This window comes from Chrysochloris asiatica, unplaced genomic scaffold (genome assembly GCF_000296735.1).
Source record: "Chrysochloris asiatica unplaced genomic scaffold, ChrAsi1.0 scaffold00041, whole genome shotgun sequence".
Classification (NCBI taxonomy): Eukaryota; Metazoa; Chordata; class Mammalia; order Afrosoricida; family Chrysochloridae; genus Chrysochloris; species Chrysochloris asiatica.
This window is the reverse complement of record NW_006408559.1, coordinates 1,270,196-1,294,347: the sequence shown is the minus strand read 5'-3', so window position 1 is coordinate 1,294,347 and position 24,152 is coordinate 1,270,196. Positions and strand designations below refer to the sequence as shown.

The 24,152-nt window shown below is 48.6% G+C and overlaps 1 protein-coding gene across 2 annotated transcripts in view; it reads right to left on the bottom strand.

Moving 5' to 3' along the window:
• CCDC136 (coiled-coil domain containing 136) overlaps positions 1-23,274 on the bottom strand; it is a 28,626-nt gene extending 5,352 nt beyond the window's left edge. Inside the window, exons 1-13 of one of the 2 annotated variants that reach the window (XM_006861112.1) lie at positions 22,334-22,445; positions 19,006-19,245; positions 18,850-18,924; positions 9,059-9,382; positions 6,182-6,293; positions 5,142-5,310; positions 4,731-4,871; positions 4,255-4,413; positions 3,828-3,998; positions 3,274-3,459; positions 1,887-2,081; positions 1,149-1,376; positions 468-470 (exon numbers count right to left, since the gene is read on the bottom strand). In XM_006861112.1, the coding sequence (XP_006861174.1) occupies positions 468-470; positions 1,149-1,376; positions 1,887-2,081; positions 3,274-3,459; positions 3,828-3,998; positions 4,255-4,413; positions 4,731-4,871; positions 5,142-5,310; positions 6,182-6,293; positions 9,059-9,382; positions 18,850-18,924; positions 19,006-19,245; positions 22,334-22,349 (2,019 nt within the window). In that variant the 5' untranslated portion in view covers positions 22,350-22,445. Of the gene's footprint in view, positions 1-467; positions 471-1,148; positions 1,377-1,886; positions 2,082-3,273; positions 3,460-3,827; positions 3,999-4,254; positions 4,414-4,730; positions 4,872-5,141; positions 5,311-6,181; positions 6,294-9,058; positions 9,383-18,849; positions 18,925-19,005; positions 19,246-22,333; positions 22,446-23,216 lie in introns of those variants that run through there. The other variant, XM_006861113.1, reaches the window with a different exon arrangement.
• Between the last annotated feature and the right edge of the window lie 878 nt (positions 23,275-24,152).

Below are 24,152 nucleotides of genomic sequence, written 5' to 3'. Positions count from 1 at the left end.
CCAGTCACACCCCTCTAGGTCAGATGTCTGAGTGCACCTTCTAGAACTGCACACCTACACTCCAGTTTCACCACAGCCTCTGGGTCCTCCACTCCACCTAGCAGGTGTCCATTTTTGTTCGTGTGGGAAAGTCTCCCTGGGCAGAGACCCCATGATCTCTGGTATAGCCCTCTCTCCATTTGCCAGACCTATAGCTTAGTCTTCCCTCCCCTCAAATCAGCCCTTCCTCAGAGGATGCGGACTTGGAATCCAGATCTCATTACCTGCCCTGTACCCTCTGCCCCAATTCAGAACCTGGCTGCTGGGCCCATTTCCAGGTACTCTGGGCCTGCCTTCTTGGCTGCTGAGACCTGACTGATTAAGGAATGATTTTATACCTGGTTCCCGTCACACAGTTCGGCCTTCTGCTACTCCCTGGCTCTCCTTGTCCAGGCTAATACTGGAATGAATAGGCTGATACTGTCTACCTGCTCTTCCTTGCTCACACTAAACTCACTCACAACAAAATAGATCCACATGGGAATCTCTGTCCATATGACCTCACAGGCCTGGTCACTGGCTGGTGAAGAGATATACTAGCTCTCTGTCCAACACTCCTGACCTGACTCTATCATTGCCTCCAAAGTTCCAAAGATAGTGCGGTCAGTTATAAGAATCCCATATGCTACGATTCTTGCCCTTGGAAATGAATGACCCTACATTTGCTTCATGTGGAAGACCAAAAGGTTATGGGACTTTGATGACAGAGGAGTGTACTTTCAGTTCATGAGAGAAAGATGACATGTTTAGAGTCAGTCCAAAGGAACCCAAACACATACTAAGTTGGTATTAGCTCATCTTGACAATGATAGGGACTAAGCCAAATGACCAGATTTCCAGCTTCTGGGTTATCCCAGCTCTGTTCAGGTGTTCAGAGTAGGACAGTTGGGCAGGCATCTGAGCAAGATCCCCCAGGCTATCCTAAGACACATTTCAGTGCATCCAGATGGTCATGGTCAGTGACACTGGGCAGGCTTTAGCCTCATTTTTACCACTTGCCCATCAGGCCTTCCTAACCCTGACCCTTGTGTGAAGCCCCCTTCCCTGCAATGCTGTGGTCCTCAAGAGAGCTGCCTCCCTGGCTACACATGACCTCATGCTGTCATTACCTTGCTAGGATCATGTTTTGAGGATTTTGGCAATTTGGAATTATTGGGGTTCTCCAACACCTCCTGGAAATGGGACTCTCTGTAAAGTCGTAGCTTTCCAAGCATCAAGACTTGTTCTTTCAATAAGCTGCCTTGAGTCTCCAGCAGCTTTTTCTGGTCACCCTGCAGGCCTTGGCAGGACAGCTGCAGTTCACAAAGATCTTGTAACTTTTTAAGGAGCTCCTGACTCTGTGAAGGAGAGTGAAAGGGAGGAGGACAGAGTTGCAGTGGTCGGATGGAAGCCCATGCTCTTTTCTGGCCCCATCCCTTCTGGGGCCCACTCCCTTCAGACTCTGTGTTGGCTTTGCACAATCCATATGGTTGGGGATGAGTCTCTCTATGGAGATCACTAACTCATCAGCAATAACCTATTACATTTGGATAGGGTGTAATCTGTAGTTTGCAAAATGCTTTCAAATACATTTCCTCTAGATGGAGCAACAGAAAATGCTATGCTGCTGGTTCGAGTCTAAAGCATAATGACGACTGAAAGCCCTTATGAGAAGTACCATAATCAGCTGTAAGTCTTGCTGTTTTGGTTTGGGAAGTCTGGTGAGACAGGAAGGAGTGGTCGGTTAAGAGATGAAATGTCCAACCCCTAGCCTTGCATTTGTTCCCAGAGTCACACATGGAAACCCTCTGCACACACTGCTCCACAGCCAGGCCCACAGCCAGGCGCTGACCCTGGGCCGTGGTTACCTTGTGGACGAAGGCAGTCCTGGGGAGTGGGAGGGTGAGGCTGTGCAGCTCCTCCTGCAGCTGGCCCTGCTCCTCCTGCAGCCGCCTCTGGTCCTCCAGGAGCTCACACTGCTCCATCTGCAGCTGCTCTAGCTCCTTCTGGCTGTCCTGGTATTGCTCCTGCAAGTCTGTCAGTCTGCACAGCAGTTCATCACACTGTGGATGGGGGGCAGGTGTGGCTGGAGCAGTTACTCTGCAAGGATGCTTCCAGAGAGTTCTCTCTACGGGGTGGCTAGCAGGGCACCTTTGCCCTCTCATACCTCATAGGAGTCACCGGGGTCTTCTGGACCGATCACCCCAAACCATTCTGTATCCCTACCAATCAGACCGAGATGCTCAGCTGGGAACCTCAGCAGATGCTCCGCCAGACTGTTGGTTGGCTCTGCTCGGAATGTCTACTACTATTTCCTTTGAAGGACCATTGAGTGGGAGTGTTGTCCATGATCCTCCCTTCCTGCTTCCCCACCTCCCCTTTCTCTGGCTGACCACTCTCCTACTTGGCTGGGAGTTGTAGCTGTTAGGCTTGTTATCCCCACTTATATTTTAGACCTATCTAGACTCCTTACCAGTAAGGACTTAATTCATTTTAATTTCCCTCTGATTCTGTTTTCAAAATGATCTCTTAAATCTTTAGTAATGTATAAGCTATTGCTGAAGCGAGTTAAGACAAAATCACCGCAGGATTCCAAGTACATAAGCATTGGACTGCTAGCTTAAGGTTGGCAGTTCAAACTCACCAACCACTCCTTGGAATCCCTATACAGGGTTGCTGGGAGTCAGAATGGACTTGATGGCACTTAACAACAACAAAGCTCGCATCAAATGAATGTCAATGCTGACTTATGATTAGAGAGAAAGGGGGCTCTGTAGTTCAGCAGCTTCTCCTTCCACAGGATAGGTGGTGATGTTCAGGTCATGGCAAATAGCCATGTAACCCCTGGGCTGGAAATTGAATGGGAGTCGGGGAGGAGGAAACATGGGCCTGGGTACAGAAAGGCAGGGGGCCGTTGAGGTGGCCCACATAATCTTCTCCATCTGTTATCTTCTGAAAGGACAGTCTAATGTTGGCTGTGGCCAGGAGCTACTGAGTACTCTGACAGGATGTAACCACAGGAAACTGGACCTCTCTAGTTCTAACAATACTAGCTACATATATGGGCCAATGTGTGTGTTCTCCATGAATCACTAGATACCACTACTGTTCTAATACCAATGGATGAATGCCTACACACATGGAGATCATGTCAAGAACCTCAGGTGTTCAGACTGTGATCTGTATGTAGAGAGCCCGCTATGCCATGGCGCTGGGCTTGGTCCAGGAGCTCTCACCCCTCGGCGTGACCATTACCTTAGTGGTACATTTCCCCTTGTCCTCTGGAAGGTTCTGGGTGCTCTTAAACTGCTTCAGCTCCTGCTGGCAGAGCTTGAAGTCCTGCTCAAGTTGATTGTACATGTGCTTCTGCCGCTCCTGCTCGTCCTTGCTTGCCTGGTACAGCTGTTTCATCTCCTGAAGCTGGTTGTGCATCTCTTCGTTCTGGGGCGGGAGGCAGACCCTGCCATCATCCCAGGAGCTCCCTGCGGCTGTCCTTTCTTCTCACAGGCAGAATCTGACCCTGGGCTTCCCAGCCCCAACTTCATCCCGGTGGGAGAGCCCCAAAATGGACCAATCCTTAACAGGATCTAAACTCAGGCCTTCTGGAGCTTCCTTCTTATGGGAGGCAGAGAAGGAAAGGGCCTTCCTTTTTAGAGGCTGACTGCTTAAAAAAATCAAAGGAAGCAGAGAGGACTGTGACCATGAGGTCACCTTCCTCTCTCTGCCACAGCCACTCCACACAACTCCTGCTGGGACCCTCACAGGAGACACTGCCTTGCTATGCTCTCCCTCACCTGAAGCACCTTTACCTTATCCATGCTCTCTTGGAAGGAGGCCTCAATGTCCTTGAGGCGCTGCACCTCGGCCTCGAGGCCCTGCAGGTCATCCTGCAGTTGCTGCTCTATTTCCAGCAGCCGCTCCTTCTCACACACGGTGTTCTGGTACTGCTGCTGCAGCCGCTGGAGCCGGCACTGTAACTCCTACAGTGGAGGGGGCTTTGGGCAGTGCCACTGAGGGCCTCACCCCACTGTCCTGCCCAGGGCCACATTCAGACCCCAATAGAATACAGATTTACCTCTCCCTGCCCTCCTTCGACTGCCTGTCGTCTTATCTAGTGTAGGTGTTGGGGAAGGGAAGGCATAGGTAGCAGCTGGGGTTATTTTAACTCTCTGTTCTTACCCCTTCTTCCCCCAAACCGCAGGCAGGCGCACTTAGCCCCTAAGCAGTCCCTGTTACCTTATCACTATGACTTTCTAGGGTTGTGGCTTTTGTGACTCTGAACTGCCGGAGCTCAGTCTGAAGTTGGAGCTGCACCTTCAAGAGCTCGTTCTGCTCCTCCTGGCTAGCATCATACTTTTCCTGCAGGGCACAGAGCTTGGTCTTCAGCTCCTCATTCTGTGGTGGGAGGACGCAGGCAGAGCACTTACTGTCAGCAAACAGCAGAGCCCTCTGGTGCCTGCTAAGACACAGACAGCTCGAGGAGGGCGCCCCAAGGCTAGGCCTTTGGCTTCTTCTCTGAGGCCCACGCTCAGTAAGCACAGCCGGTTCTAGAACACAGTGCTGTACGAGTTCTCCAATGAGTCTCCAGGAGACTATAGCCCCAGTAAGAGGGAAGAGGCAACTGCACACAGCCTGGCTCTCTGGGCTTCCCACCCTGCTGAAGAGTGAGGGATGCCATGGAGGCCCTCCTGCCCTTCCTTGTCAGTGTTTACCTGGGTGATGCTGTGAGACGTCTGGAACCGCAGGACCTCATTCTGCGCGCACTTGAGTTCCCTCTGTAGCCGCTTCTGCTCCTCCTCACTGGTCCGGCGCTGGTGCTGCAGCTCTTGCAACTCACAACACAATTCCTTACACTGTGCAGGAAGGGAACCGGACAGCTGACTTACTTCAGGGCCAGAAGTACTCCCAGAGCAGATGGAGGCCTAGCATGGCATTCCTCTCACTGACACACTTACCTCAGGCAAAGCAGCCCCTTGTCTCCCTGTACCGCCACCCCCCCAATAATATCTTTGGCCATAGTGCATGTCCCCTGCGACAGCCTGAGTGGCATTCTGACCACAGGCTAGGAAGGGCAGGTCGTAGAGAGGTGCTAGAGGTGCCTGCTGCATCACCTCAAGCCCTACCTTGCTCTTCATGTCATGCATCTGCTCCTCTGCTCCCAGGAGCTGCTGTCGCAACGACTCAGTCTCAGGGTCAGGCTCAAGGAAATCCATTTCTAACGTCTGAGACTCTGCTGATGACATCGTCTTTAGGGTTTGGGCCTCCAGCCACCTTTCAGTTGCTCTTCGTGTTCTGCAATCCAGAAGCCCAGGGGTATGTTGGGAGGTGGCTTTGCCTGGCACCACCAGCCATCCTGCTTGACCCTGATGCCTTCATTTCAGCAAAAGATCGAGACTGCCGACTGGGAATTGCCTCTCAAACAAAAACGTTTAAGAGATTACAGAAAGAGTCCCCAGCATCTCAGTCTGTAAAGACATGGCTGCACTAGGATAGGAGACCCTCCGAGTATTAGTGCCAGCTGGGCTTCAGGGAGGGTCTGGAGATCAGCCAACTGGAGGCGTTCTGCTGTTAGACAGAATCAAGCCTGGGCCAGCAAGGAAGGAATCACTTCTAATATACTTTAGCCCAAAACCAGTTACCACTAAATCGATTCTGACTCAGTTAAAGAAAATGTCCCCATAACGTTTTCCAGGTTGTAATCTTTATGAAAGCAGACTGCCACATTTTTCTTCCATGGAGCAACTGGTGGGTTCAAACTGCCAACGTTTTGCTTCGCAGCCAAGTGCTTAACCACTGCACCACCAGGGCTCCTTTAATACACTCCGTTGTTGTTAAGTGCCATCAGTCAGTTCGGACTCATAGCAACCCTGTGTAGGGTGGTTTCCAAGGAGCAGCTAGTAGTTTGAACTGCCGACCTTGCAGTTAGCAGTCCAGTGCTTATCCTAATATACTCTAGAGTGGCACAAAACAGACCCCAAAGCCTGGAATGGAAGAAAATGATATTAGAACATACTCAACTCTACTCCTAAGCGCCCCCCACCCCATGCCTGCTTCTAGGCATATCTGTCTCCTTTGGGTCCCATGACAGGGATTGGTTCTCCAGGAGCATATGCTCTGCTGCTATATGCCTAAGGCAGAGTCCTAGAGGGCCTCTTGGCTGTACCTCTCACTCTCCAGATCTGCAAGCTGTCCTGTGAGACTGCTGTTGCTCTCCTGCAGGGCCTGATACTCCTCGTTCAGGTAGCGGTAGCGTTCCCGCAGTTGTTCCAGTTCTTCTGCAGAGGACAAGCAGAGAGAGGTGAGAACCTAATGACCAGCCCTCAACGTTCCCACCTAGAGATGTGAGGGCAGAAGGCAACACTGTACCCCTGGAGGTGAAGACAAAAGCGAGACTACGTGCAGAGGCTTAGGAGGCAGGGCCCAGACAATTCCACACTGCAATGGTCTTTCTCATTGTGAGAAGAAGGCAGCTGCTCTTCTTATCCTCCCAGAAGATTGTTCCCTGTATATTAATCTTCAAAGCCCCAACACCAAAGCACGGTCTTAAACTTCTCTAGCTTTGGAGGGTTTGGTTAAGTTTGGGGTTTGCTATGTTGAAAGGGCTTCATTGAGCTGTTTCAAACTGCCTTCCTATTAGGTTCTTGTTACAAAAAGCTGTCAGATGACACACTGCCATCCACCTTTCAGAGAGAACCCATGTATTCTGGTATCCCTCTATCATCTGATCGAATACACTGGCCTGGATGGGCTCCTCAGGTATCCTTCCCAAGGCTTTTCACCTACTAACAGGCAAGTCTGCCTCAAGTGGACCCACATCTTAGCCACCTGGAACGTCCAATTAGGTTCCTAAGTAGCAGGCATCAATACATTTTACTGCTGCGATAACACAGATACCCCTATCTGCTTTGTTTCTTAATGATTAAGAATTACTATTCATGAATTCTACAGAAATGTCAGCAACACTGACTTGCTTTAATTCAGACCCTTTAATTAGGACCTATCTTACCTGCTTGGTGTGGCACTGTAGGATAAGCACTAGAGTGCTAACTACAAGGCTGGTTGGTCAAACCCACCAAGCACTCCTCTGAAACCTATACAGGGCACTATGAGTGAGAACCGAATCGAAAGCACTAACAACTTCTATCTACCATAAGATTCAACACCCTGAAAAGCTATTCCAATTGCACCCTCTATTCCAGGATCAGAAGTCCTGGACTACTGCAGACTACCACAGAAGGAAGGAAACTAATCTTTAATGAAAAGTAACCATGTGCTAATCATCAGACTTAGTAGTTTCAGCCTCTGGTAGTGTGTGACTGCTTTTAACATGGCACTTCATTTACTCCCCAGATGTTGTTTGCTGTGGAATCTGTTCCAACTCATAGTGACCTAGTCCAAAACCCACTGCCATCAAGTTGACGCCGACTCACAGCAACCCTATTGACAGAGGTTTCCAAGGCTGTAGGTCTTTACAGAAGCAGACTGGCTCATCTGTCTCCTGTGGAATAGGTAGTGGGTTTGAACCACAGACCTAGCAGCCCAGCATCAACCCACCACACCACCCTACTCCTAACTAGTTGTGTTGTTGTTGTTAAGTGTTGTCAAGTTGGTTCGGACTCATAGCAACCCTATCTAGGGTTTCCAAGGCTTATCAGCTTCACGGGAGTAGAAAGCCTCATCTTAAGTCTCATCTTTCTCCCATGGAGCAGCTGGCGGGCTCAAACCATGGACCTTGTAGTTCATAGGTCAGTGCTTATTGTATGGAGTCAGAGCTCCCAAATAGTTCAGTAATGTTTTTTAAAATAAACTTTTTATTTGAGACTAGTTTTTAGATTTAAAGTAAAAGAGAGATCCTTTCCTGGGAGAGTCCTCACCCAGGTGTCCCTGCTGTTAACATTTTCCATTACCATGACGCACCAGTTTAAACCAAGGAACCAACATTGGTACTTGACTATTAACAAAATGACACTATTTATCTGGGTTTCATTCCATTTTCTTTAATATCCTTTTCCTATTCTAGAATCTCCGGTTTTGTGCAATTTCCAATGATTCTAAGGAATCACTTAAGAGTTAAAGACCAACTCCAATTTCACATTCTCAGATCGAGAAACTAAGGCTAAGAGAGAGAGAACATCTAAGTTCATCCCACTAATTAGTGGAACTGGGGTCCTGAACTCTACTCTCGAACTCCAGCTGAGGTCTTTCTACTGTGCAAGCCTGGTGTGGTGCTATAGGATAAGCACTGAAATACTAATCACAAGACTGGCGGTTCAAACCCACCAGCTGCTCCTCTGAAACCTATACAGGTCACTATAAGCAGGAACCAACTCAACAACACAGACAACAAGCTGGCTTTCTTAGCACCAGCAGTCCACAGGCTTGATACAGCGAGAAAAATCTGAAGTTCTTTGGTTCCTTGTTGATGGACACTCTTTGGCCTGGCCTAAATAGAGCCTCCCTTATACCCAGATCATAAATCTAGCCTCAGGATAAAGGCAAGCTCTCTGGCATCATGAGTCCTAGCAACTAGCTAGGAGCCTTGCTGTCTGAAAGCAGAGCTCTGAGCTTTTGAGCACATTTATGTGCTACTAGAAATAACCTCCCTTTCTCTCCAGCTGGCATCTGTCCTCATTTGTTGCCCCCTGAAGCTTCTCCTTTGGGGAGGGCTAGAAGAGTCTAAGAACTGGGAAGCAGGATTGGAGACCCACCATAAAGTGATCCAGAAAAAACGCCATGGTGCCAGACCGGTGGGAAGTTTCCCAAGGTGGCAGGCCCTCTACTCTCATCCTACAACTGGAAGCTCTCCCAGAAAGGGCATTCACAGAGTCCACTCAACAAATGGCCCTCTGAAGAAGAATTTCCACTGTCACGGGGTTGTTTCTTAAACCATTATGTAACACCTGGGTACATTTTGCTCCTTTATAATCTCAAATGCAACCTGGAGATTTTTTTTTCTCGAAGTTTCCCAATTTAGGATCTACCACCTTCTCTTTGCCTGACTTCACTGACTAGGAGACCAAGATCAGGGCTGTTCTCTTACCTTGCAAGTCAGAGATATCAGAGGAAGTTAAGGTACTGGATGGGTAAGAGCTCTTCATTTCCATTTCTGCCCGGAGGGAGGAGATCTCGAGCTCATACTCCCCCCGGATGCGCTCCATGTCATCGAGCTCTGTCTGCAGCCTTAGCAGGTCCTCCTGCAGGGAAGCTATGTCACTCTCATGCTCGGTCGCCGAATCCTCTGCTGCTTGCCGCAGAGTCCGGATTTCAGTCTGGGCCAAGCGCAACTCCTGTTCTATTTCTTTCAGTTCAACTTCTTTCTCATGCTCCAACAGGGAGATCTCCTCCCGGAGAGAGCGCAGCTCACCTGCAAAGGCCGAGATTAGGTCAAAAGGACAAGCGAACTAGTCTGCTCTGTCCCAGCGGTGCACAGTTAAAAGCAGCCTCCTGACAACCCAGTCTCCACCCTCTCAGGGATGTGTGGTTTCATCTGGTATAGGGTAAAGGGATGAGGTCAATCCATGTCACATGGTACCTTAGAAAAGTTGGTTTGGGAGCTTAGCCCCAAAATGGATAATTTAGGCTACTATAAAGCAAGAGTATAAGCAAGGGATTCATCTGAGAATTACAGACCAATCTCATTTTACAGAATTTTACTGATGATGTTCTATTCCCAGAATAAAAAATGAACATAGGTGATTCTTGCAATATTCAGCCTGGGAACTCAGAAAATACAGTCTCAGACCTCCCATGATCTGCCTGTGGTTAGCACCGGTCCCAAAGTGTATTAAGGTCACAGCTGAAATCCAAATGTAGATTCACTGCATGCTAACCAAACGTGGCAAAATAACCTAAATGTCCTTCAATATGGGATTGCTTAACTAGACGATGGTTAACTAGACTATAAGGAACCCTCGTAGTACAATGGTTAAATGCTTGGCTGCCAACCAGAAGATCAGTGGTTGGAATCCACCAGCTGCTCCATGGGAGAGACATGGAAGTCTTCCATAAAGAATACAGTCCTGGAAATCCTACAAAGCAGTTCCACTAGGTCCTCTAAAGTTGGCTGTACAGAGCAGCTCTAGTCTGTCCTATAGCGTTGCTGTTGAGTTGGAATTAATTCAACAGCAACAAGTGGTTTGGTTTTAAATAGAATACAATGTAGTCATTTAAAAGAAAGCAGTAACCCTAAAGATGTGAAAAGGTTTCCACAATATATTTACTAGAAAGAAAATAAGCCATAAAATACATGGTATTGTCTTAGTTTTTATAAAACAAATTGGTATAATATACATATATCCTGGTGTGGCGCTGTGGGTTAATGTGCCAGACTGCAAAACTGTTTGAACTGCAAGGTTGGCAGTTCAAGCTCACCAGCTGCTCCTCAGAAACCCTATACAGGGTTGCCATGGGTCAGAACTGACTCGATGGCACTTCACAACAACAACGTATATCTGCACATTAAATATACAAATCCATAGAAAAAGGTCTGGAAAGCGCCAGCTTCAGATCATAAAGGCTGGTGGCTTCTGAGCAGCAGGTTAGCATGTGCTGGGGTTTTTATTTCTACATCATATTATCTGTACTATTTCGATTTTCACATGCCTATGTTTTAGAGTAAAGAATTTTTTTGAGTTACAAAAGAAATAGGTGTCAGAGCTTAGAACGCTCTTTATCTGTGGGCACCTCAGGGTTTCTGGACACAGATACCCACCTGGGATCAGCTGAGCCTAAAAGTGGATGGACAGAGAGAGTAAAAGTCACTGACCCCAATAATGAATTCAGGCACAATGCAGTGCAATAAACTGCTGTATTTATGCATGTCTCATGTCCTGGTGTGGCACTGTGGGCTAATACATCAGACTGCAAAGTCATTTGAACTGCAAGGTCGATGTAGGGTCACTATGGGTCAGAATCAACTTGATGGTGCTTAACATGTACTTTGGACATGTCACCAGGAAGGACTAGTCCACTGAAAAGGGCATATCATGCTTTGATAAAGTATTTTGTTGCTGTTAAAGGCAAAGGCAAGGAGTGACTGGTGGATTTGAACTGCCAACCTTTTGATAAGCAGCCCAGTACTTATCCTACAGTTCTACACCAGGACTCCTTAAGAAAGTATTAATACTGTTGTTAAGTGCTGTCGAGTCGGATCCAACTCATAGCGACCCTGTGTAGGGTTTCCAAGGAGTGGCTGGTGAGTTTGAACTCTCATTCATGAGGTTCAAACTGATCTTATGGTCAAGTGCTTATCCTACAGCCTTACACCAGGACTCTTGATAAAGTGTGTTGCTGCTGTGAAGTGCTGTCCAGTCGGTTCTAACTCATAGCGACCCTGTATAGGAGGGAGCAGCTAGTGGATTTGAACCGCTGACCTTGTGGTTCAAGCCAACATTGTGGTCGAGTAAGGCGCTCTGGTAGCCTAGTGTTATGAATTGGGCTATGAACCTCAAGGTCAGCAGTTCGAAACTACCCCGGGAGAAAAATAAGGCTTTCTGTTCCCATAAAGATTTACAGCCTCGGAAACCCTGTTCAGGATCACTACGGGTCAGAACCGACTTGATGGCACTTAACGACAACAACAACAACAACAACGTATCCTACAGCGCCACACCAGGGTCAGCAAGAAAAAAAAAGAGAGACTCAACAAGATGGGCTGGCAATGGCTGCAACAATGGGCTCCATTGTAGCAATACTGTGAGGATAAGGCAGGACCAGGTTGTATTTCAGTTTGTTGGACACAGAGCTGCTGTGAGTTGGAACCAATTTAATGGCACCTAATAACAACATTTATGCATGAGGCAGGGCTTCACCCCCACAATTGAATTTTACTGAATACCTACTATGTGTGCAGAAGGACATGCTTGGGTATTTTCTAAAAATTAGAACAGCGCAGCGACTTTTGAAAAGGAAAATGTGGACATATGTAAGCACTGAGGGGACAAGGGCTCCAGAGAGGGTCCCCAGCCCTACGCTCTCCAGCTCACATGTACAGTCCAGGCACATCTGCTGCCATCCTTCCGGTTCTAGAGTCTTCCTCTTTTCTGATCTATTCAACAGTACTTATTGATCAACGCCGAGCCTCGCTCAAGCATGTCCACTTCCTTCCTATTTCATGGTCTCTGCTTTAGCTCCAAGGAGCCCTGGTGGCACCACGGGTTAAGCATATGGACTGCTGACCACCAGGTTGGTGGTTCAAATCCACCAGCCCACTGGGCAGGAGAACGATGAGGCTGTCTGCTCTCATACAGATGGGCAGTTTTGGAATCCCTAGGGGGCAGTTCTACTGTGTCCTCTAGGGTCCCTGAGTCAGAATGGGTGGAAAGGCAGAGAGTGGGGCCCAGAGCAGTGGACACCACCCACCTATGCGGCCTCTCTCTTGGGACTGAGCTGAGTGGAGAAGGCACGTGAGCCAATTGGCCAGTAGGATAATGGCCCTAAGTCTCCGGTGGGCTTTCTATGGGGAACAGATCACTTCCCTAACACGCATTTGACCACGGGGTTCAAAACCCCTTCCGCTTTTCCTTTGACCCTAAAACGGCCTCCACTGGGGAAGGGAGGAAGGCGCCAGGCTGGAGGATCGGCAGCCGGGGAGGAGGCGGAGGGGGTGGGCTCTAGCTGAGGGTTGGAGGGGCCCTGAAGTGCCGCCGCCGGGTTGACTGTGGGACTGGGGCCGCCGGGACGAATCCAGCGACCGGAAACCGAGCTGTGGGCAGAGAAGTGGATAATCACTCACTGGTTATAGACTCCATCTCGTCGGCCCCCCACATGCGGTCTCTTTGGGGGGCCTCCCGCCAACGGGCCGGTCCCGGCCCCAGAGGGGCTGTGGCGGCCAGAACGGCCTCACACCACCAGCTGCCTCCGGATGCGCGCGCGCCCCCTCTCGGCGGAAACGGGTGATGCGCGTGCGCAAGGACAACCTGAGTTTCCACCTGCGGAGGCCTTGACCAGGTCTCCCGCAGCTGACCTGCATTAGAGCTCATCCTAGAAGCCACCCCGTTGTTGTTAAGTGACGCCCAGTCGACTCCCACTCATAGCGACCCTGTATAGGGTTTCCGAGGAGCGACTGCTGGGTTTGAACCATGGGTCTATGGTTGGCAATCCACTGATGATCCCACAGCGCCATACCCTACTAAGTAGGTATAGGTCCAGAACTTTTACTTTCACAGGTGGCTGCCAACTCGCATCCCCACTTTGATTGTATGACTACCCTCCTATTTGAAAGGAAGAATGTTCCTTCTCCCAGCAAAAAGGATCTTGCTTTTTTCTTTTCCATTGCCTCTTTCCCTTCATCATACAAACATCACACTATATATATATATATATTGGAGTCCGGTAGCTCTATACAATAAGCACTGAATTTTGAACCATAAGGTCTGTGGTCTCAGCCTGCCAGCAGCTCTAAGGGAGAGGTCTTCTGCTCCCACGAATATTTAAAGCCTGGGAAACCCTATAAAGGGTCATTATGAGTCAGAACTGACTCAACTGCACTTTACAGCAACAACACACATGTACATATTTATACAGCACGGTGGCTCCATGTGATAAGCACTAGACTTCAAACCACAAGGTCGGTGGTTTGAGCCCACCACCTGCTCTACCGGAGAAAGATGAAGCTTCCTGCCCCCGCAAAGATGTACTGCCTCAGAAACCCTATACAGGGTCACTATGAGTTGAATGACTAACTGGACAGCACTTAATAACAACATGTATATACATGGACTTACATAGAGTACTGGTGTGACTTTGTAGGATAAGCACTGGACTACTAGCCACAGGTTGGCAGTTCAAACCCACCAGCCGTTCCTCAGAAACCCTATATTGGGTCACTATGAGTCCGAACCAACTCTAAGGCACTTAACCACAGCATACATATATATATATATATATATATCCTCCCTTGACTCCAAGGCACTTAACAACAACATATATACATATATATACACCCTTCATTGACCCTATTTCTTACCACCTTATTTCTCTGCTTGTTTTCAAAAACATTGTCATTATCTCCTTTCTAGAGTCCTGGTGTGGTGCTGTGGGTTAATGCGCCAGACTGCATAGCCGTTTGAACTGCAAGGTTGGTGGTTCAAGCTCACCAGCTGCTCCTCGGAAACCCTATACAGGGTCGCTATGGGTTGGAACCGACTCGATGGCACTTAACAACAACAACAGAGTCTTGGTGTGGTGCTGTGGGTTAATATGCTAGACTGGAAAGCCGATTTGAACCCCAAGGTTGGTGGTTCCAGATCAGCGTTTCAAGGTCACCAGCCGCTCCTCAGAAACCCTATACAGGGTCGCTGTTGGAACTGACTCAATGGTATTTAACAAAACATCTTTTTTCTGCTCTTGATTTCCAGGACATGAAACACTTCAGGAGTTCCTCCTATTTCAGGCTTTTTTGTTTTGTTTGTTTCAGTGTTTTTTGTTTTGGCGTGTGTGTGCGGTGGGGGTGGGGGTGGGGCTGGACCCCTCTCTCTCCTTTTCCTGCGTTACTCTGTGTGATTGCACAGTGAGCTCCCATAGATTGTAATCCCATCTCTATGCTGATGACAATTAATTTTGTATCTCCAGCTCTGACTTCTCCCCCATTTCTGGAGTCACAGAGCCAACTGCCTTCTTAACATATTCACTTAGATTCTAATACCCAAAACCAAACCTACTGCCATCTAGTTGATTCTGACTGATAGCAATCCTATGTAGGGTTTGCAAGGCTGTAAATCTTTACAGGAGCAGAAAGCCTCCTACAAGTTGAACAGTTGGTAGGTTGAAAATGCTGGCCTTGTGGTTATTCCATGGCCACTAGGGGCCCCCTAGGATTCGAATGCTGTTGTCAAGTGCTATCAAGTCAGTTCTTACTCTAAGGGACATTATGTAGAATTTCCAAAGAGCGGCTGGGGGTTTGAACTGTCGAGTTAGGCGAGTCTATTGCTTATCAGGTCTTCAGGATTCTACTAGCTATATTAAACTCAACAATTCGGTAACAATTTTTAAATGACTCCCTAGCCCCTAAGCTTGTTCTTTGCCAATAAATTCCTATCTTACTCCATCTCTGCCTATCATATTATTATGTGGTTTTCATATTATTTATTGCCACCCGAGCTGGTATTGCTATCTGATTATTGGTTTATTTTCTGCCGCTTCCCAGTAGAATGTATTTTTAATTCAGGCAGGGATGTGGTCTGTCCTCTGCATGGCTGGTCTTCTAAGCACATAGACATTCAGTTAATGGTTGATAAACAAATGAATAAGGAGCTCTGGTAGCGTAGTGGTTATGAGTTGGGCTGCTAACCTCAAGGTCAACAGTTCGAAACTACCAGTGATTCCGCAGGAGAAAGATGAGGCTTTCTGCTCCTGTAAAGATCTATAGCCTTGGGAGAGGGGGACCCTACCCAGAGAAGTAGTGAGGACTGAGATGGAGGCAGAGAAGATGACATGAAGAGATGGAGTGCTGAGGACCATGGGCGGGGGGGCAGAGGCAGGCTTGCAGGGTATACCCTTTGGTTGGGTGATGATGCATGGATGGGATGGTAACTATGGCAATGAAATGATGTATAATAGAATGAATGTAAAACTAATGTTCTCCCATGTAAACTATCACACAGTTCACAATAAAACATTTATTAAAACAAAACAAAACAAAAACTACAGCCTTGGAAACCCTATACAGGGTCATTATGAGTTAGAACCAACTCCATGGCACATATCCACCACCACCAAACAAAAGAATTAGACATATTTGTTGTTGTTGTTATGTGCAGTGGAGTCAGTTCTGACTCATAGTGACCCTGTAGAGGGTTTCTGAAGCTGCAAATCTTTACAGGAGCAGAAAGCCTCATTTTCGCCAGCAGAACAGCTGGTAGTTTTGAACTGCTGACTGTGAGATTAACAGCCTGATTCGTAACCACTATGCTACCAGAGCTCCTTAGAATAAGAACTAAGTCTTATAAAGATAAAAGTGACTTGACCAGCAGATCAGCCTGGAACAGCTAGAGTGACAGAAGATACATCTTCAAAGAAAGATCATCAGGAAAAACACAAAATAAAAATGGCTATATGACTGGCTACTACAAGAATAAGTAAGTTGCTCACTGAGAAGCCATCAAGGCAAGCAATCAAGTTTCTTTAGGACAAATCCCCCTCCAAGACTGAAACTCAAAGGGAACACATGAGCAGGCATGTAAGCTTGCTGGGGACCATATTAGTCTACTGGTGAGTGGAAGAGGGGGAAAGAAATACACTGAGTTCAACCACATTCCATAGACTCCCATTGACCTGGAAATGAGAGAGAGAAGAGGAAGGGCTGGTTGGTCTAAAGTGTGGTGAGACCTGGGGACACCTGAGCTTATGGACCAGGACATAGCCACAGAGGGCTAGAGCTGAGAGTGAAGCCTCCAGCTGATATGAAGTGAGAGGAGATGCACAAGAACACCCAACTTGCAGATAGTACCCATTTGACCTAGCCTCAATGGCTTGATAATCAGAACTCGACTAAAGGAAGATAAAAAAAAAATAACAAAACAATTTTTGATAAAGATAATGAGGGTAAATTGCTACAATTTGATGAACTTGACCTATACTCATGGAGTAGTGGAGTCAGTTCTGACTCATAGTGACCCTGTACAAGGTTTCTGAGGCTGTAAATCTTTACAGGAGCAAAAAGTTTTATCTTTCTCCCACGGAAAAGCTGGTAGTTTCAAACTGCTGACTTTGAGATTATAGGCCCGATTCATAACCACTATGCTACCACAGCTCCTTACTCATCGAGGTAGTAACTCTAAATACCAGCTGAGAGGGAAGGAGTCTTCACATCAAGTTTCAATGCTATCCCCTCTGTACACAGGAGATAGATAGGGATGGGCAACTTAGATATTGGCTACCTAAAATAAGGGGATGATAAAAGCAAGAAGTGACTGGCTCACAAGGTTTCAAGGGGGAGTTTCGCTTAAGAGTGTGTGTGGGAAGAAAGAGTCCCCACTGAATAGTTTTCATCTTGTCTAGATGGGTCTGGTGAAAAGAGAGAGGGATAAGATTCTTATGATTCAATCATAAGAATGATTAGTTGAGTAATTGTTATCATGACTAACTGTGACTGTCACAATTGTAAAGGTAGACGTTTTGTAACAAAAATGGAGGAGTAGTTAATCTTATAGCCCAGAAACAAAGGACCCTAGGACCATCAAGGAAGAGGAGCACAAGTAGAATGTAAGACCTCATCCAGAGAAGTAGCAACACCAGAGATGGAGGCAGAGATGGGGACATGGAGAGAGAGAGAGGGAGCAGCTGAGGACTTTAGATTCATAGGAAGAGAGGGACTAAGAGCTGGTGACCAGGAGGCAGACTTGCAGAATGTGCCCTTCGGTGGTGTAAAGTATTATATATGTCTGAGTATTTAAAAAAAAAAGAGCTAAAGTGAATAGAGAGAAACACTGTTAACTGATGGCACATGGAGGGGATTATAATCATTGTAATGAAACAAAGTGTATGATTTGTTGACTGTAAAACTGATGATCTGCCCTATAAACTTTCACTCAGTCCACAATAAAAACCTTAAACCAACAAAAACAGTGACTTGTCCAAGAGCACAAAGCTTATTAGTGATTGAGATGGGCCCAAGAACCCAGATAACCTGAGGCCAAAGCCCACATTCTTTCTCCCAGGGCAATACATCCCTCCTCCCTCCTTTTCACTGCCAACATTTCCTGCATCTACCTTTATTTACAAGGAGCTTTGGTTACGAATTGGGCTGCTAATCTCAAGGTCAGCAGTTCGAACCTACCAGCTGTTCTGTGGGAGAAAGATGAGGCTTTCTGCTCCTTTAAAGTTTTACAGCCTCATAAACCCTATTAGGGTCACTATGAGTTGGAACTGACTCCACAGCATACAACAACCTTTACTTACATTCCTTTCCCATTCTTTTCTCCTCTTTCTACACCTTTGCTTGCCCTTTCTCCAGGTCTGCTTCCTGGCCATCCTTTGTTCTCCATTTACACTTTTCTTTTGGCTTGATCTAACTTCTCTCTGGAGAATCCCTGCTGTTTTCTAGGGCAGCTCCCCTAAACCTACCAAAAATCCGCAGAAGTAATAGAAGCTGCCTTTGTATTTGGTGGTGCAGTAAAACGTGGAACGCCGGTTTTATTGCATCCCACAGACAAAGAGACGTGGATGTTGGCAGGATGGGATTCTGGGCTGTCCTGGGGAGTAAGCAGCCTTCTCATGAGCTCTCCTTAAGAAATGCAGAGTCCCTTCCAGTCATTTCTCATTGGCTGGAATTGTCCTTTCTGATGGTGCCCTTGGAAGGACAGGAAAAGGAATCTGGCCTGAAGTCCAACTCTGTTCACCCATCACTGACACTGACCCCTCAGGAGAACAAAGAGAAAGGGGTGAGGGAGAAGAAGGCTAAAGGATAGAAAAAGGAATGCGATGACCAGAAGAAGAGGAGAGAAGGGAGGACAAGAAAGGGCAGGAGAAGACAGAAGAGTCGGCTAGAGATGTGAAGAAGAAATTAGGTAAAGGGGAGAATGTAGAGAAAAGGGTGAGAACAGTGGAGGAAAACGCAGTAGAAGTACTGAATTAGGTTATTTTTGCCTACTACACTTTAGTCAGACACTTAGGCGATAAGTACTTGGTTGTCCACCTCCCCTCCAGTCCTGTTACTGATGTGGACTCGAACTGCCCATAGGATGTTCTGGGCAGTAATCTTCATGGAAGCAGATCACCAGGTATTTCTTCTGCAGAGCAGTTGCTGGGTGGTTCTGAACCATCAACCTTTCAATAAGCAGCTGAGTGCTTTACCTCAAGGCTCCTTCCTCCAGCTCTAGACCCCGGAGTTACCTTGGAGTTGCTGGATCTGCTTGGTGAACACCTCTGCCTGCTGAGCACTGGCCAGCCGCTCATCTTCCAGGAGCCCTGTGGGGAGACAGCCCGGTCAGGCCTGGGAGCTGTGGGTGCAGCACCCCAGGCCTACCCAGATCCTGCACAGGTGCTCACCCTGCAGCTCCAGGGAGTCGTCCTCATGCTGTCCTGCCAGCTCCCGTGTCTCCTCGAGCTCTGTCACCAGCTGCAACACCTGAGCCCTCAGTTCGTCCAGCTCCGTCTCGGTGAGGCTCAGGCCCCGGTGTTTGCCAAGTGACAGGGAGCCCATGCTGCTGCTTTTCTGCACTGGTTCTTCCTCTTCTTCTTCTTCCTCCTCCTCTTCCTCCTCATAGAGAGCAGGGAGTAACACCTCCCCTAGGAGAAACACCCACCCCAGACGCAAGTCAGAGCCAACTTCCTGGCACAGTTCTTCCACCTCACTGCTGAAGGGTAGAGATGGTATCATGGTGCCACCTGGTGTCCCCTAGGGAGCCTCTGGCAGGACCTGCACTCATGGTGAGTCTTCAGGTATGAGGGTCAAGTTGGACGGCAGTCCCTCCCCATCTCAGGCCTTCCTAATCCTGTCTAGTTGTTCTAGTCCTGGCATCTGGGAAGTGGGGCAAGAAGGCAAGAAACATATCAGACATTGGATGTGTCTTCAGGCAAAATGGAGCAAGGGTTAGTTTGAATGGGGGTAGGGGTTGTAGAAAGTTTAAAAAGTATTCAAGTGCCTTGTGAAAAATTAGCCTTTCCATGGTAAGAAAGGAGTCCTCGGGTTGTACAAACAATGCTCTCGGCTACTATCTGAAAGGTTGGGGGCTAGACTCTACCTAGAGGGACCTCAGAAGAAAGTCCTGGCAACTACTTCTGAAAAAATCAGCCATTAAAAAACTTACAGAGCTCAGTTCTAATCCGATATGTCTGGGGCTGCTATGAGTCCACACTGACTCTATGGCAACTATGTGTGTGTGTGTGTCTCAGAGTATATATTATATATGCTATGCATTGTGGCGCTGTGGGTTAATGTGTCAGACTGCAAAACCATTTGAACTGCAAGGTCGGCGGTTCAAGCTCACCACCTGCTCCTCGGAAACCCTATACAGGGTCGCTATGGGACGGAACCGACTCGATGGCACTTAACAACAACAATGATCTATAATATACGAACCATATTTATTATATATGCTATGCATATGGTACATATATGGATACATGTGCATGTGTGTGTACGTATAGTATATGTAGATATATATGTTATTATTAAATGTTATTGGTCGGGTCAGTTCTGACTCATAGTGACCTTATAAAGGGTTTCCAAGGAGCAGCTGGTAGGTTTGAATCATCGATCTCGAGGTTAGCAGTTCTTATCCACTGGTGTGGTACTGTAAAATAAGCACTGGACTGCTAACCTCAAGGTTAGTGGTTCAAATGCACCAGTCACTCCTTGGAAATCCTATACAGGGTCCCTATGAGTTGGAACTGATTCAACAGTATTTAACAACAACAAATATAAATATATACATACATATATATACACATACACATGTTGTTGTTTTTTTTTCGTTAAATGCCGTCGAGTCAGTTCTGACTCATAGCCACCCTGAATAGGGTTTCCCAGGAGCAGCTGGTGGGTTCAAACCGCTGACTTTGGGGTTCCAGCAGACTTTTTGGTCCAGTGTCATACCAGGAAAACATTTAGAATCATTTTATTTGATGTGTTCTTTCTCTACCTAATGATACGCAATGCTTCCTTAATACATTGTTGTTGTTGTTGAGTGCCATATAATGTTGTTAAGTGCCGTTGAGTTGGTTTCGACTCAGCGACCTTGTACAGGGTTTCTGAGGAATGGCTGGTAAGCTTGAATTGCCAACCTTATAGTTCAAACCAACCTTGCAGTCCAGCACATTAGTCCACAGTGCCACACCAGGACTCAATACATATATATGGTGGTTAGATTTCACCCAGAGGCACCTCAGAAGAAAGCCCTGGCAATATACTTCTGAAATATCAGCCATTGAACCACTTATGGAACTCAGGAAAACATTTAGAATGATTTTGTTTGATGTGTTCGTTCTCTACCTACTGACATGCAATGCTTCCTTAATATATGTAATACCTATATATATAGGAGCTCTGGTAGCGTAGTGGTTACGAATCGAGCTGCTAATCTCATGGTCAGCAGTTCTAAACTACCAGCTATTCCATGGGAGAAAGATGAGGCTTTCTGCTCCCGTAAAGATTTATAGACTTGGAAACCCTGTACAGGGTCGCTATGAGTCAGAACCGACTCCACAGCACATAACAACAACAACAATATATATAGATCATGTGGCACTATAGGATAAGCACCAGGCTGCAAGGTCGGTCTGAACAGCAAGGTCAGCAGTTCAAAACTACCAGCTGCTCCTTGGAAACCCTATACAGGGTCACTAAGAGTCAGAACTGATTCATTGACACCTAAACAACAACATATGTATTAAGGAAGCATTGCATGTCAGTAGGCAGAGAAAGAAAACATAGAGCAAAATGATGCTGAAAGTTTTCCTGGAGAAGAGCTGGCACCTCAGTAAAGGCAAACAGCCTCTCGGAAGTGTTCTTTCTTGCCAGGTCCCCCTTCCTGCTGGGTATCTTGAGGTCTCCTCTCCCCTCCCTGAGTGTTAGGCGGCCTGTCCTTCTGACCACAGGGTAGTTCTCAAGGGAAATCTTAGGTAAGACTTGAGTGTAAAAGAAAGTCCGGTCACTTTAATGTGTTTGGAAACTGGGGTGCACCTGTCACCAGCCTCTGACTACTGGGCATCCCCACTTTACTGCAATGCAGTTTCTCTAAATAACAGGATGGCCATTGCTTGCTTTGTTTTAAAGTTCTGAATCTCTGGTCTTCTTTTCTCCAATGTCAGCAGCCTGAGGTTCATCTGGGGCCCATGGAAAAACAGGGTTGTCCACAATGAGATTGCAGTGAGGTCTGGGGATACTTTAAAGGAAGTCCAAGAAAACAGACCATGGGTGTGGTGGGGACAGGTGGTAGGGGGCTGACCTTCTCATCCATCCCCTGCTAAGCCTTCTTCTTTGGATAAGATACCAGAGAGAACCAAAGCCTTGAGCTTCATTAGAAATGAAGACAGTGTACATGTGTCCAGATCCCTGCCACTTAAAAGACCAGTCGCTTGGGATCTAGGTTTGTGAGAAGAGCTCCCTGCTGGAAGACTGCTTTGAAGCTCTGTCTAACCAAGCCTTTTTGTCTGGCTGGCAGCTCCCGGGGACACATAACCTGGTTAAATGGGGAGAGGGGTCCCAGAGGGATGCACCCTGGACTTCCTTCAGAGACTGTGCCCTGTGGAAAGATGGGCTCACTCAGGGAGGAGGGGGCAGAGGTGAACTGAGGGAAGGGCTAATATGTGCTGAGCAGAGTCAGAGGGGCCAGACAGAGGAAGAAGGAAAGGAAGGGAATTGGGGGAAACTCACCCTCCATAGCTTGCATCCCCCGACGTTCCAGGGACCCCCAGCGTTGACCTTTCTTCCTCTCACAACCATCAGATACTTCATAGGAGCTTAAGGTGGTTACCGTGGCTCCTGTGAGCAGTCGGAGAGGAAGGATTGGGGGATGCCAGGGACGCTGGGGGCTGAGGTAGGGCAAGAGATGGGGACATGCCTTCTAACACTTCAACCCTGGGATTTTTAATCTCCGTGGAGGTCTCTGCCTCCCTCTGCAGGGCTCGGCGGCGGCTCCACTCTCAGACATCGGGACCCCCTCCCTGCCTCGTCAGCACCCCTGTTCGGGGCGCCTAGCCTAGCACAGACAGAAGGAAGGTGTGTGTATATTTAGCAGAGAGAGGACAGGGAGGCGGAAGCCCAGGGTGGAAGAGAGCCTGTAAAGACATGGCTGAAAGGGTGAGGTGGCTCCGAGAAGGGATAGCAGGTGATGGGGGCTGTAAGAGGGGGGTACGTGCAGGGCTGCACGACTCCCTTCCTCTCTCCATTCTCTCTTTGGACTTCGTCCTCCCCCCTCGTCTAGTGCTCAGGCGCCTCCGGGGCCTGAGGGGCTGTAGGGTGGAGGTTAGCAAAGAGAGGGCTCTGGGGAGGGGCTTCCAGGGAGGGTGCGGTCGGGATGGAGAAGATGGAGCCAACCGGGTAGGGGTTGGGATGGGGAGGAAGGAGCAGGGCCTGGATGGGGGACCGGTGTGGGGAAATAGGACCCGTCCTGGGTAAGGTCTGGGGCAGAGGGAGCCAGCCTCAGGGCGGAGAGGAGGCAGTGTCCTGCAGAGAGGGAGGGTCTAGGGGTCCCGACCGCCGGAGGGGGATGAGGAAGCAGAAGGGGTGGTGGGGAGTCAGGGCGGGCGGCTCTGACCTGGGCCCGTGCAGCTCCAGCCCGCGGCTCCCGCGCTGGCCCCGGCGCCCGCCTCCATGGCCGCTCCGCTGCCGCGCCCCGAATAGACGCCGCACCGCCAGGCCGGGGACCGGGGCCGGTGCGCAGGAGGCGGGGGCGGGGCCTGGCGGCCACCTGACGCCACCACCCGGAAGCCCGCCCTCCACGCAACTCGGGGACCTGAGCGGGCGGGCGGTCAGAGCGGGGACGGACCCCTGACCTGCCGAGGGGAGCAGGAGCAGCAGACCACGTTGCCCTCGAGATGCTGCCCCTGGTCCTGGCGGTTGGTCAAGCCCCGACTGGACGCACAGTGATGGGGAAGAAAAGGACAAAGGTAGACTGGTGCTCCTGACTAGAGGAGGAGAGGAGAGGAGGCAGGGTCCTATAGGAGGCACCCTGTCTTTATACCCACAGGGCCAGCAGTCCCTATCCCGCTTTCGGCGCAACCCCGGCCTGTGATGCTCTGGACCCACGCCGTGGCCTCTCCACTCCTGAACAATGCAAGGGTGGCAGGAGGGTCCCTGGCCCTCTATGCTTTCCAAGAGCCCCCACCAAGCCTGATTGAGGGGCCCACTTAGAAGAGGCCCCTCAGTGACCCCAAACAGCCCATGGCACCTGAACACCTCCTGTCTCCCCTGCCCTGCCTTACCTCCTGGCTCCAGCCCATTGCACTCTCCCGCTCTGCCTCCTCAGAGTGGGCGCTGCCTTTTCACTCTGGTAAAGGACTATTTGGGAGTCTAGAGAGTTCGTTTTATTTTTCCAGTCATTTACTCCGAGATTGTCAACGTGTGCTGAGGTATCTTGATTAGGCACTTGCCCTCACATCTCTGTAGGTCTCAGCCTGAAAGGGGTAGGGACATGTGTGCTTTACTTTTCTAGGGCTACCTGGAGCTCTGGTAGCGTTGTTGTTGTTGTTGT